This window comes from Phacochoerus africanus, chromosome 16 (genome assembly GCF_016906955.1).
Source record: "Phacochoerus africanus isolate WHEZ1 chromosome 16, ROS_Pafr_v1, whole genome shotgun sequence".
Taxonomy (NCBI): domain Eukaryota; kingdom Metazoa; phylum Chordata; class Mammalia; order Artiodactyla; family Suidae; genus Phacochoerus; species Phacochoerus africanus.
Genome location: NC_062559.1, coordinates 6,715,255 through 6,729,523, shown reverse-complemented (window position 1 = coordinate 6,729,523; position 14,269 = coordinate 6,715,255). Strand labels below are relative to the sequence as shown.

At 51.9% G+C, this 14,269-nt stretch overlaps 1 protein-coding gene across 2 annotated transcripts in view; it reads right to left on the bottom strand.

Annotated features, from left to right (window-relative positions):
- Positions 1–6,524: 6,524 nt before the first annotated feature.
- TCAF2 (TRPM8 channel associated factor 2) overlaps positions 6,525–14,269 on the bottom strand; it is a 68,276-nt gene continuing 60,531 nt past the window's right edge. For both annotated transcript variants that reach the window (XM_047763208.1, XM_047763209.1), the window contains exons 5-8: positions 13,049–13,262; positions 12,514–12,753; positions 9,755–10,092; positions 6,525–7,089 (exon numbers count right to left, since the gene is read on the bottom strand). In XM_047763208.1, coding sequence (XP_047619164.1) covers positions 6,619–7,089; positions 9,755–10,092; positions 12,514–12,753; positions 13,049–13,262 — 1,263 coding nt within the window. In that variant the 3' untranslated portion in view covers positions 6,525–6,618. The remainder of the gene's footprint in view (positions 7,090–9,754; positions 10,093–12,513; positions 12,754–13,048; positions 13,263–14,269) is intronic.

Here is a 14,269-nt window from a genome sequence, read left to right as displayed (position 1 = left end):
ATTTTTTTTGAACTGGTCCAACAGAGTGCTGAGTCTTAGTATCCAATCTTCAGTATATTTATTCCCAAATCAAAGAATTTCTGAATGAAAGGTAATCGGAGCTATTTTGCCTCTTCATTTTACAAATAAGGAAAATGATATCCAGAGAGAACTTCGAAGGAGTGGAGAAAAGCAGAGAATGCTTTATTTTCTGACACTCATTCCAACTTTCTGAGCATGATTCTGTACTGTTTTCTTATTTTTTCCCATGGATTTACTTTTCAACAAGTATTTACTGAAAATTTATGGGCAATGCACTGGTTAGCCACTGGGGAAAGAGAAAACAGCAGTAAATCCTATTTCCTAGAGAGGTACACTGATTTTCTCTTTTCCCTCTGCCTGACTCTAAAACCAACTTTAGGCACCCATGATTTAAAGCATCAGGAGCTAAATAGGACCTAATGCAAAGGAGAAAATGTAGGTACTTTTTGGGTTTCCAGAGATTCCAAGATTGGGGTGGAATTCTAGGAGGAAGAGGCTGTCGGGCTGGCCTAGGGATGGTACGGTTGTGAGCAGGTCTAGTGTAGCACTCAGGGATCTTGCTGGAAGCAACCGAAAGCAAGCCTTGGCTACCTTGCACAGGAAAGGCATTTATAATTTGGGCTGCTCTCATAACGAATGGTATGTGTGGAGAACTGGGCCTGCATACACTAGGAGCCAGGATCTGGATGTTCAGAAGTGCAGCAAAAAGTATGCTTCAGGAAGAGTTTGGTTAGGATGCGGCTGCTGTAGCCACTGGCCACTGGATGCCACCAACAGAATTAATTCCACCCTTTCACCCCCCGCTTGTGTTATCTGCTTGGTTATCAGTGTCCCAGTGGGGACAGAACTCACTACTCTCGAGCTACAGGGTTGAGGGGAAGAAATATGCATATTTGGCATTTTAATTTTTTTATTTTTTTCACACATGAAATAACAATTCTTTAATAACTTCACCTCTTCGAATAGCTAGTGATAATGTCATTTTTTAAAATTATTTCCCCAACACAATTTTTTCCCCCCTGTACAGCATGGGGACCCAGTTACACATACATGTATACATGCTTTTTTTCCCCATTATCATGCTCCGTCATAAGTAACTAGACATAGTTCCCAGTGCTACCCAGCAGGATCTCATTGCTCATCCATTCCAAAGGCAATAGTTTGCATCCGTTAACCCCAAGCTCCCCATCCATCCCACTCCCTCTACCCCCCTCCCCCCATATTTGGCATTTCAGCTTGTGTGCTGTGAAGAAGGACCTTGTCTTTCATGGGGACTCCGGCTATTTGAGGAAGACCCCAAACAGAATGATGACCCAAATACTGAGCAGCCAAGAGAGGAGAGGAAAAAAAAAATTTTAAACACTCTTGTGTCAGTTTAATATTAAATAGAATTAAATGAGTTGAGAGCAAATAGGCAGTCTGTATGAATTTAGTCAAGTTTCCACTTTTTCATTCATAGGAGGATTTTAGGTATGAATTAATTAATGTTTTTTGTCAATATTGGTTTATCCTTGATACCCAAAGACATATTGAGAAATAAGGTATAATTACTCTTAGGTGAAAAACTCCTTGATATTTTACTATTGCAAAAATAAGCTCTGAGCTAATTAGAGTTTTTTAGAAGAAAAAATACCTTTTACACATTAGTCTCTTAAACAGTAAGCCTATAACAAATTTCAAATCCAACTGAATTACCAGAAAATCACTTTGGCTGACCTATACAATCTAATCTCTTTCCTTTTACTTGAAAATTACAATAGAATTTCATATAAAACTAAATTTAAGTTGCCTTTCCCCTCTTTCAAGTACCTGAGTCAAAATTTCTCCTTCCAGAGTTCTCTTCGTGGCTCAATGGTTAACGAACCCAACTAGTATCCACAAGGAACCCGGGTTTGATTCGATCCCTGGCCTCGCTCCGTGGGTTAAGGATCCAGTGTTGCCATAAGCTGTGGTGTAGGCTGCACATACGGCTCGGATCTGGTGTGACTGTGGTGTAGGCCAGCAGCTGCAGCTCTGATTCGACCCCTCGCCTGGGAACCTCCATGTGCCTCGGATGTGGCCCTAAAAAGACAAAACAAAAACCAAAAACAAAGCAACAGTAGCAACAAAAACGTCTTAGTCCTTCCTCTCTCCAGTTATCACCCGTGTTGCTTCCTCACCAAGAAAAATGTATCAAAAGTGTCTGAAATGTGGGTTGTCTCACACTCCTCACCTCCCATTCTCCGTCACCTTCCCCAGCTGTTTTCGGACTCGGCCACAACCCAGCTTGGCGGCGTCGCCAGCGGCCTCCCCAAGGACTGACCCTGAGGTCGATCCCTACCCCCCTTTTACTGACTTGTTCACGAACATTCCACATCCTGACTTGACCTCTCCCCCTTCCTCTGCTATAACAAATATATCTTTTCTTTCCCACAGTTCCGTGATACGGTAATACATTTGGGCTTTCTTCTTCTTCTCTCAATAAGCCAGTCCTCGACCGTATTTCCTTGCCTGGGAATAGCGTCGTACAGCCTTTTCCGTGTCCCTCTGAAGGAATTCAGTGGGGCCGAAAGCTTTGAATACCATCTATTCTAATGAATTCTGAATTTATATCTTCAGCCTTGAACTTTACCCTGAAGTCTAGACGCATCTATCAAACTGCCTATCTAATAGCTCCTCTTATTTCTATACTCCAAACCTCTAAAGTCTAGTCTCATATATCAGACTGACTATTTCATGGGTTTTTTGTTTTTTTTTTTTTAGGACCGCACCCGTGGCATATGGAAGTTGCCAGGCTAGGGGTCAAATCAGAGCTACAGCTGCTGACCCACACGCAGGATCCGAGCTGCCTCTGCGACCTACACCACAGCTCATGGAAATGCTGGATCCTTAACCCACTGAGCAAGGCCAGGGATCAACCCCGCATCCTCATGGATGCTAGTTATGGGTACTCTATTTCGTGTTTTCATTTAATCCCATACTTTCATTTCCCCCCATCTCGGGTGAAGATATGAAAAACACTGAGGGCTCAAACCAAGACCCTGGTTGACAGCTTTGCTCTCTTTGTCCCCATCCCATCCACTCATCCCCTAAGTCATCCCCTCAAAATATAGATGGCTGTATTTTCAGAAAATAATGATTGTTTTCCTCCTTCCTTTCCAGTTTGTGGTGGTTTGGTTTTGTTTTGTCCAAGGACCTCCAAGGATATGCTTAATTTAGCACTAAGCGTGAACATTCTTCTCATGTTCTTTTTTTTTTTTTGTATTTTCTAGGGCCGCTCCCGTGGCATATGAAGTTCCCCAGGCTAGGAGTCACATCAGAGCTGCAGCTGCTGGTCTACACCACAGCCAGAGCAATGCAGCATCAGAGCCGCGTCTGTGACCCCCACCACAGCTCACGGCAACGCTGGATCCTTAACCCACTGAGCAAGGCCAGGGATCGAACCCGCAACCTCATGGTTCCTAGGCGGATTCGTTAACCACTGATGGGAACTCCCTTCTCATGTTCTTGAATTGAATATGAGTGCTTCTAACTTTTGGATGCAGAGTAAGAGGCTTACCGAAGGTTTCTGACAGATACACAATTTGTTACAGGAAGTTTCTACTTTGCTGCAAATTGTTTAATCATGACTAGGTCTCGAAATTTTCAGACTATTTTTTGGCATAACCATAAAATTGTTCTAATATGTGAATCCAGTGAACATATGGACCACACAGAATTGTATTATCCTTGGAGTCTTGAGATGTGTCTGTTCCCCCCGCAATCCACTTTCTCTGGACTTGGAAAATGTTCACAACAGCTCCTGCTCTGCAAAGCACGTGGTGCTGGGCAGGTCCTGGCCTTCTTTTACCGGATACGACCGCCTGGGATCTTTCAGAGGGGGCCTGCCCTCTGGCTTTCCAAAGCTGCGTTAGCGGTTTTGAAAAGATCTTGTCTTTCTGGTCATTTAGGGCCCGGGCGGAAGAGGCTGGAGCCTGTGCCTAGTGTGCCATCTGGAGGACAGACGGGAGAGGACTGGAACATTCAGGCTGATGATATGATGAAGAGATCTGGGGACCATCCTGGCATGAGGAATGCCCTTGATCCAGAAGGTAATGACAAATAGCAGGACTGGGGGAAGTGACAGCTGAGGGAAGATGATGTTGGCTGAAGTTCAAATGAGGACAGAAAAGAAACGGGCGTGGAAGAAGACACGGACAATAAAAGGTCAGGGCCTAAGGAATTGATTTAAAAACTGATTATACCCATCAGGACCCAAAACATTTTGCTGAAAATATTCTTTTTTTTTTTTTTGGTCTTTTTCTAGATCCGCATCCTAGGCATATGGAGCTTCCCAGGCTAGGGGCTGAATCGGAGCTGTAGCTGCCGGCCTACACCAGCGCCACAGCAACGCAGGATCCGAGCTGCGTCTGCAACCTACACCACAGCTCATGGCAACGCTGGATCCTTAACCCACAGAGCGAGGCCAGGGATTGAACCGGCAACCTCATGGTTCCTAGTTGGATTTGTTTCCACTGAGCCATGACGGGAACTCCTGAAACTATTCTTGTAAGTACTGAATCTTGAACATGTAAGAGGAATGTGGAGGAGACCAATGGAAAATTCCCATTCATCTCCTCTGACCACTAATATGGGCAAAATTTATGCAGCCCAGGTATGAGATATAAAAAAATACAAGAAAGGCTAAAATCACATTGCAGTTCCCTTAGAGAATCACGGAAGAAATCCTTTGAATTTCAGTAAATATCCTAGGGCTCTATATTATAATCGGTGGGCTAGGTGTTGGGAATCTTTAATCAGTCTGATACCCCTTTATCCACCAAAAACTTTCCATAAATCAGGAACTGTGCTATAAAGCTCTGAGAAGCGCAGAAGCCAGACCTGCCTTCATGCAACGGACAGGCTGGCGAGGGACAAAAACATGAAACACCCAGTACCTGCAGATGTGGTCAGAAGTGGTGAACGAAGTGTGGGTGTTATGACTGCAGGTAAACAGCGTGCGTGGCCAAGGAGCACCTGGGCAGAGCGTTTCCACTACGAAATGATCTTCAGGAGCTCCCATCGTGGCTCAGTTAATGAACCCAACTAGTACCCATGAAGACATGGGTTCGATCCCCGGCCTTGCTCAGTGGCTTAAGGACCCGGTGTTGCCGTGAGCGGTGGGGTAGGTCATTGTCAAAGTTCGGAGGTGGCATTGCTGTGGCTGTGGTGTAGGCCAGCATCTGTAGCTACGATTCGACCCTTAGCCAGGGAACCTCCATGTGCTGTGGGTGTGGCCCTAAAAAGACCAGGAAGAACACGGTGTACAAACAAGAAATGCTGGAGAGGGTGTGGAGACAAGGGAGCCCACCTACACTGTTGGTGGGAATGTAAATTGGTGCAGGGATGGTAAGGGGGATAGGGAAGGGGGGTAGGGAGGGGGGGGGGGGGGGTGGGAGGGGGGGGGTGGGGGGGGGCGGGTGGGGGAGGGGAGGGGGGGGGGGGGAGGGGGGTGGGGGGGGGGGGGGGGGTGGGGTGGGGGGATGGGGGGGGGGGGGGGGGGGGGGGGGGGGGGGGGGGAGGGGGGGGGGGTGGGGGAGGGGGGGAGGGGGGGGTGGAGGGGGGGGGGAGGGGGGGGGGGAGGTGGGTGGGGGGGGGGGTGGGGGTGGGGGGTGGGGGGAGTGAGGGGGGGGGGGGTTGGGGAGTGGGTGGGGGGATGGGGGAGGGGGGGGGGGGGGGGGGGGGGGGGGATGGGGGTGGGGGGGGGGGGGGGGGGGGATGGGGGGGGGGGGGGGTGGGGGGGGAGGGGGTGGGGGGTGGGGGGATGGGAGGGGGGGGGGGGGGGGGGGGGGGGGGGGGGGGGGGGGGGGTGGGGGGGTGGGAGGGGGGGGGGGGTTTGGGGGGGGGGAGATGGGAGGGGTGGGGGGGGGGGGGTAGGGGGGTGGGGGGGGGGGGGGGGGGGGTGGGGGGGGGGGGGGGGGAGGGGGGGGTGGGGGGGGGGGTGGGGGGGTGGGGGTGGGGTGGGGGAAGGGGGATGGGAGTGGGGGAATGGGTGGGGGGTGGGGGAAGGGGATGGGGGGTTGGGATGGGGGAGGGGGGGGGGGGGGGGATGGGGGTGGGGGGTTGGGATGGATGGGGGGAGGGGGTGGGGTGGGGGTGGGGGGATGGGGGGAAGGGGGGGGGGATGGGAGGTGGGGGGATGGGGAAGGGGAGGGAGGGGGGGGGATGGGGGTGGGGGTGGGGGATGGGGGAATTAGGGGATGGGGGGATGGGGTAGGGGGGGGGGGGGAATTAGGGGGTGGGGGATGGGAAGGGGGGGGGATGGAGGGATGGGAGGTGGGGGAATGGGGAAGGGGAAGGGGGTGGGGAGTGGGGGGGGTGGGGGATGGGGAAGGGGATGGGGGAATTAGGGGATGGGGGATGGGGGGAATTAGGGGATGGGGATGGGGGAATTAGAGAGGATGGGGGTGGGGGGAATTAGAGGATGGGGGAAGGGGGGATGGGGGAGGGGGAAGGGGATAGGAGATAGGGGAAGGGGATGGGGATAGGAAGGGCAGATGGGGGGATAGGGGGAAGGGAAGGGGAGGGGAAGGGGAATCTTCAAACAGAGACTGTGAAGAGCCAAAGAACTACTGATGGTCAGCCTTGCCAGAAAGACTCAGGGATTCTTAGCGGCAACGGCCTCGGTGACAGTGGGTTCTCTTCACCATCAGTGGGAAGCTGGCTTCTGTTTCTGCTGGCCAGGCGCATGGTGAACTGCAGCCCACCCACGGTGAGTAGAGAAAAGACGACGGGAACCCACGGCAGAAACTCCCAAAGATCCGCTTCAAAGGGAGCATTTTTACACTTCTTCACTCCTTTCTGCAAGGTGTGTAGGATTTCACAGGGGTTTTCCTGCCACGCAGGTAGACAGGCCAGGCGAGCCGCCACATCCTCCTGGACAGGCCAGCCCCAGGCCTCAAAGAAAGGAGCCAGATTCTTCCCCACCTTTTCAGAGAACTTCTTCACCCACAGATTCATCTTGCCAGTGTTGTCCCTGGGGAGGTCAGAGAGCGTCTGGTACTCGGCAAAGAGCTGGGTGAACGGCTCCCACCCAAAGGCCTCCTGGAGCTGGGAGAGAAGGAAGGGGCAGAATGAGGTGCAAGTTTGTCAAAGAACCTGCAGCATCGTGTTCCTGAGGGCATCTCATTTCCAGCGATTTCTTCCCCTTCATCACGCATCGGCTTCACCCCATCACCCATCTCACTCCCGCACAGAAATACAAGCTCAAGGGCTCCTTCCACACCTTGGCCACAGGCCCCGTCCGCCCTGAATCTAGCAGGGACCTAATGTCTGAAAAGAGGTCTGATGACCCATTCAATGAGTTATCAATCAATTCAATTACCTCCAGTCTTAAAAAATTATACCCCCTCGGGGGGGGGGGGGATGGGCTGGGGTGTGGGATGGAAATCCTATAAAATTGGACTGTGATGATCATTGTACAACTCTAAAGGTAATAAATTCACTGAATAATTAAAAAGGTGGGAAAAAAGTTACATCCCCAGACTCCCATTTTTTTCCCCTAGCCATCCGACAGCTTTGAGCCCGAGATGGATTAGGACCCAAAAGCTAGGAACTTGCAATACCTTCCAGAAACATAATAAAATCCTTGCTCTGTTTATTTTGGTGGCCCTCTCAGATCTGTGACTCGCTTCGAGGCTGCTGTTTTTGTCTGTGGAACACTGCCCTTGGGGCAAGACGAGGAAGAAGCTGGTATATCCCAAGGGGCTCAAAAGGAGAGTGGCTCATACTTTTTAGGGAAGAGTTTACTTGAACGCCATGAGCGGAAGGCCCTTGTTAGCTGCGATTACAGGGATCCTGGGGTTTCTAAGACCTCACGTTTTATGGAGGAGAAACCTCGGACTCCGGGGGTCAAAGCCCCAGGCCAGATGACAGCTGGATCAGCATCCCTGTGCCCTCACTGCTGTGTTCTCGCCGCCTTGGCTGCCGTAGATCCTCCTGTTTGTCACTACTAATTAACACGTCGGCACACTAAACGCCTGCTCCACCTATAACACTGACTAAAGATCCACGATGTTCAAGATATTGCGCTAGGCAAAAGTGATTTTAGGGTGCTCCTCTTTCTGGGGGTCACAGGTCAAGGGGGGAGATAGATGTGTAAACAAATGACCTAAAAAAGGTGGCTTGTCAAGGAGATGACGGTGGGAGAAGAGGACGAGTGAGCTGAATTCTGATGGGTGACTTGACAGGTAACAGACAAGATGTGCAAGCGTGTTTCAGCTGCAGGGAGGATCCCGGGGAAGGCGCAGAAGCCTAAACAGCAAGATGCGGTCCCAGTGGGAGACAGAGAAACCATGGGGGCAGGGAACTGCAAGATGAAGCTGGGGGTGGCGACGGAAGTCTGATGATCAAAGGCCCTTCCACACCCAAGGAAGCAGCATCTACCTTGTTCTAGACGCGGAGGGGAGCAGAGGGTGTAAACACAGAAGATTCAGGTTCTGGAAGCGATGCGGAAAATGGATGGCGGGGGTTGAACCGAGATGCTAGAACAACTTAGGAGGCTTTCAGCACAGAGAAGGGGAGTCTGAGGACTTGGGCTGAGGCAGCAGTGGGGGGCTGAGGAGCAGGAGTCTGTCTGTCCTGAGACCGAGTCTCAGACTCCAAGATGAGGGGTCTGCCCCTATCTTTTGCTACATGACATTCATGCTGGGGGGGCCGGTGGGCAGGTGAACTTGGGCCCTGTCTCATACTTTAGTAGCAACTGCCAGGAAGGTCTGTTTCCCTGCAGGCCCTCAGACTCGCTCTAGAAGAACCTTGGGCCGAGGCAATGCAGTCATCTCATCGACTGGGGCTGTCTCACACTCACTCTTCAGAAAATGAGTAAAAAGGGAGGAAAAAAATCAGAGAAACGGTTAGGAAGTCCCAAAGCCCGGGCTTGTCAAAATTTCCTGATTTTAGGTTCTGGTCCATCACTTAAATGTGATATTGGACAAGATGCTTAAACTCCCTGACTCAGTTCATGCCTGTGACAGCCCTGCCTATGAGGTCGCGGTAGACAGCACAGGAGACGTGATTTGGGGAGCAGCTTTGACAACGTGGAAACACTCAAAGTCAAAGCAGGACACGGCGGGGGGCGGGGGGGGGGAATGGGGACTGACGCTTATTTCCCAGGAAACCAACTCGCTTTGGGATGCTGGTGTTCTCCCACTGGGCTGACTACCTACTTCTCCTAAAAACATGGAGACTTCAAGTGGGCGATGGAAGCCTGAGAATCTCGTTACCAGACGGATCTTCTCCGAGGCCTCCTCGGAATGCAGTTGCCCCTACAGATCCCTGTACGGATGCCAAGGACACAACCCTCATCTGACCCATGACACTAAGGCGAGGGAGCACAAAGTGAAACGACACCACTTCTGAAACACTTAAGAGGGCGCAAAGGACCAAATCAGCGAGGGGAAGAGCTGTGACTCAATCTCAGGAGCGTCTCGCTCAGCACTTCTGCTCCTGACCAACAGGCCGAGAGCGCGTAGTTCTCTCTACCTATTTGCTTCTCATGATACTTTTCATTTCCTCTTCTCATCCTGACGTCACAGAGGGTGAGCAGGGACAGGTGTCACTACCTTAGAGACGTATGACCTGAGAGGCACCGCCACGCGGCCCGGGGAAGTGGCGGGCCGCTGCTGGGGGAGGTGAAGGAGTTGAGCTCCTGGGACCCAGGACGTTAGGTGATCGGGAGTTTGGCGGGTCCCCATCTCCCTGAATTTCTGCTCAGTACCTGGAGGTAGGTTTCCAGAGCTGTCCACACATTCCAGTCGCGCAGCGGGGCTCCCTTTCCCAGGTGGGTTCTGATCCTCTTCTCTCGCTCTAGAGGGCTCAGAGCCGGGTGGGCCTGAGCCCTGGGGATGCCCAGGACCGTCTCATGCACATAGACTGACCAGAGGTTGCAGGTGGCCTCAGTGGTGTGCGGGGGGAACTCCCACCCGTGCCGCTGCTGATTGTGGCCCAGCTCATGGATGGCTCCCCACAGACCTCTGCTTCTCATGCCCGACTCACTGATGAGCTCCTGCACCGACTCCAGGTGGCACATGATGGGGTAGCCTGAATGCATCCAGCCTGGGAACACCAAAGGCAGAGTGAGGCCGGGGCACGGGGCAGGGGGGTGTCCACCCAACCCCATCTCCCTTCATCCCTCTCCACCGCGTAACTTTTCCTCACCATCCTGGCTGCCCCCAATAATTCCAGAATGTGCTGGATGATTGCAAAGTAGGTGCTTTCCTTGATTTGGTCAGAAACTGAAGAGATCCTAGCCTCCACACTGGAGTGCTGCCTGCCCCTCACTCTGGCCCCAAAGAATATCAATACTGGGAGTTCCCGTATTGGCGCAGCGGAAACGAATCTGACTAGGAACCATGAGGACACGGGTTTGATCTGTGGCCTTGCTCAGTGGGTTAAGGATCCAGCGTTGCCGCGAGCTGTGGTCTAAGTTGTAGACGTGGCTCGGATTTGGCGTTGCCATGGCTGTGGTGTAGGCCGGCAGCTGTAGCTCCGATTAGACCTCTCGCCTGGGAACCTCCACATGCTGCGGGTGTGGCCCTAAAAAGACAAAAGACAAAAGGCAAAAGACAAAAAAAAAGAATATCAATACTTTACAAAGTCACTCTCACTATAATTCAGGGCTCCCTTTTGTGTGTTTCTTTGCATGTGCGTCTGCAAGATTAGGTCCTATGTCTGAATGAAAGATCCTTGAAGCTAGAGCAGCGTCATTCCTTCTCCTATGGAAACTACTGGTGACCAGATTTATACTTTTTAACAGTGAGAATCATGTCCCTTTTATTTATTTATTTATTTAAATTTATTTATTTTTGTCTTTTTGCCTTTTCTAGGGCCACTCCTGTGGCACATGGAGGTTCCCAGGCTAGGGGTCTAATTGGAGCTGTAGCCACCGGCCTACGCCACAGCCACAGCCACAGTAACGCAGGATCGGAGCTGCGTCTGTAACCTTCACCACAGCTCAGGGCAGCACCGGATCCCTAACCCACCGAGCGAGGCCAGGAATCGAACCCGCAACCTCATGGTTCCTAGTTGGATTCGTTAACCACTAAGCCATGACGGGAACTCCTCTTGTCCCTTTTAAAGACGACAGAACAGGTCCAGAATTTTCTGCATGTTGGAACCAGATTTCCTTATTTTTCTCAGATGTCCTTCTTTGCTCTAAACCACTTGATTGTAACATACAGTTCTTTACCCCCTCTTTTCATTGTCAACTCTTGAGTTAGGTTTGAAGGATGTATTTCTATTTTAATCTCTCCTTGAAACAACCGTCACTGCCATCTTGAACTCCTGCTACCAATTTTTCTGAGACTGTCCCACCAGCCTGTGAACTCTCACCTTGCAGATGAACCTGACTGACCTTTTCACATGTCAACATCTTTTCATCCTCATCAAGGTTCATGTCTTAGGTGTCCTGTTCCCCCTCAGTTCACTAGTAAAATGATGCCTTACACATGTTGGACATTCAAAAAAGGCAAAATAAAATTCAGAAGAAAGACGCAAATAATAAAGATAGACAGGGCGTTCCCATCGTGGCACAGCAGAAACAAATCTGACTAGGAACCGTGAGGTGGCGGGTTCGATCCCTGGCCTTGCTCAGTAGGTTAAGGATCTGGCTTTGCTGTGAGCTGTGGTGTAGGTCACAGACGCAGCTCCGATCTGGTGATCTGGTGTTGCTGTGGCTGTGGTGTAGGCCGGCAGCAACAGCTCCGATTAGACCCCTAGCCTGGGAACCTCCATATGCAGCAGGTGCAGCCCAAAAAAAAGCAAAAAAAAAAGAAAGAACAGATAGGAAATAAATAAAATAGAGACTTAAAAATGGTAACAAATGGAAGCAATCAATAAAACCAAGAGCTTGTTTTTTGAAAGGATAAATAAAACTGGCAAACCTCTGGCCAGGTTCACCAAGGAGAAGAGAGAGAACCCAAATAAACAAAATAAGAAATGAAAGAGGAGAAGTAACAATCAGTACCATGGAAACACAAGAAATGCAAGAAAGCACCAACAGTTATATGCCAACAAACTGGACAACCTGGAAGAAATGGACAAGGGTCTAGAAACACAGCCTGCTCAAATTGAGTCAAGAAGAAACAAAGAATGTGAACGGACTGATCACTGGCAGTGAAAGAGAATCTGAAAGGGGAAAAAAAAATCCCTCAGAGTTCCCATCATGGCTCAGTGGTTAATGAATCCGACCAGGAACCATGAGATTGCGGGTTCGATCCCTGGCCTCACTCAGTGGGTTAAGGATCCGGCATTGCTGTGAGCTGTGGTGCAGGTCACGACAAGGCTCAGATCCCCCGTTGCTGTGGCTGTGGCGTAGGCCGGTGGCTACAGCTCCAATTAGATCCCCTAGCCTGGGAACCTCCATATGCCGCAGGTGTGACCAAGGAAAGAAAAGGAGAGGAAAGTTAAGTTACAGACTGAAAAAAGGCAAAGTAATAAAGAGATGACTGACTGAGAGCATCCCTCTGGGGCACCCACCTGTGGAGATCTGCACGTCGGCAACAATCCGCTCTGGACGGCGGAAGGGGAAGGGCTGGGCTGCCAGCCTGGCTATGGCCCGCATCATCTCATCCCAGAGGCGGAGCACGGGCTCTGGGTCCTCCAGGGCCCGGAGGGCTGCAGTTGGCACCGTCAGGATGACACTGTCTGTGGCCAGCTCTCCCCAGGGAGCCAGGCTCTCCTGGATGCAGCTCCTCCACTCGTCCAAGGATGTCTTTCCTGAGAATGAATATGGACCCTGACACCTGCTTCCTCAAGGTTCCCTGAGCTGAAAAACACAACTCGTAAACTCCGGGAGAAGGACGCTGAGATAATGAACTATTGTCTGGCGGGTCTACATGCGGGGACGTGAAGGACAGGCCCCCAGACCCTTCCCTGTTCTGCCCCCAGGTCTCCATGGATACAGGTTGTTGACCGTCACCTCGAATGGCCTTCTCCCTCCGCTCAGCAATCGGCCCTTAACCACCAAGGCGCCCCCAGGTCTCCCGCTACCCTCCGTGTTCGGCCCACTCACCCAACGTGTAACACGGGGCAGGCACAGCCCTCTGGACGGTGACAGACACAGGGCCCAGCTTACTGCCCTTGGGCACAATGACATAGAGGAGACCACCCCAGAGGCAGGAGACCGACCGTTTGGTCCTGTCCATGAGGCACTGGTGAGTCACCACCGGAGCTCGAGACAGCGTGCTCGCACCTGTCAAGTCGTCGGTGTGGCAGCCAATCTGCACCTGGGGAGGCAATTCCACCGGGTTGGGGGAGAAGCCAGGTCTCCGGGCTGCGGGGCTGGGCTTGTGTGCGGTACTGCGTGGGTGGCGGTATTAGAAGAGCCCCAGCTTTCCCTGTGACCTACGCACGCGAACCTATGAGATGTTAGCACTCTCAACGTCACACGGACCGAAAGGTAGGCAGAGTCACTTTTCTAGGGATTTAAACAGCTCCACAGCGGCCCCTCGTCCGGTGAGGTGAGGTGAGGCTGAGGCTGACTAGGGTCCCGCGGTGCCTCTGCCGAGTGGAACTTGGGCTCTTGCGCCAGCATCATGGTGACGCCGATGCCGGGAGTGAGGCAGAGGGGACCCCGGTCCGCCCTTTGTGCACAGACAGGAGGCCCAACCAGAGGTCCCAGCCGCCCCTCCTGGGCGGATGGATTGAGGGCTGTTTGGAGGCCCAGGACTGCTTTTCTCAGGTTCAATGTAGGAAATTGCAAGAGAGGAGACTGACCCAAAAGAGACCCTAACTGCGGTAGGAAGGGACCGTCTGAATCGAGGCAAGAGGAACTTTATTTTTTTTTAATTTTTTAGCCTTCTTTTGTCTTTTTTTAGGGCTGCATCTGTGACATATGGAGGTTCCCAGGCTAGGGGTCGAATCAGAGCTACAGCTGCCGACCTATGCCACAGCCACAGCAACGCCAGATCTGAGCCACATCTGCGACCTACACCACAGCTCAGGGCAACACCAGATCCTTAACCCACTGAGTGAGGCCAGGGATCGAACCCGCAACCTCATGGTTCCTTGTTGGATTCGTTTCCCCTGTGCCACGACGGGAGCTCCGAGGCAGGAAGAACTTTAATTCTGTATGATGGCCTCTTTTTGAGAGTGACAGCATTACGTAGATGCTTCAGATACCCAGGTAAAGAGGTAACACCCTGAAAGGCCACGTCTGGGGAAACGGCTGAGGTTCTGAACCAGTAGCAGGTGCTCCTCCCCTCGCATCCCAGCTGGGAGGGGGCACCCTGAG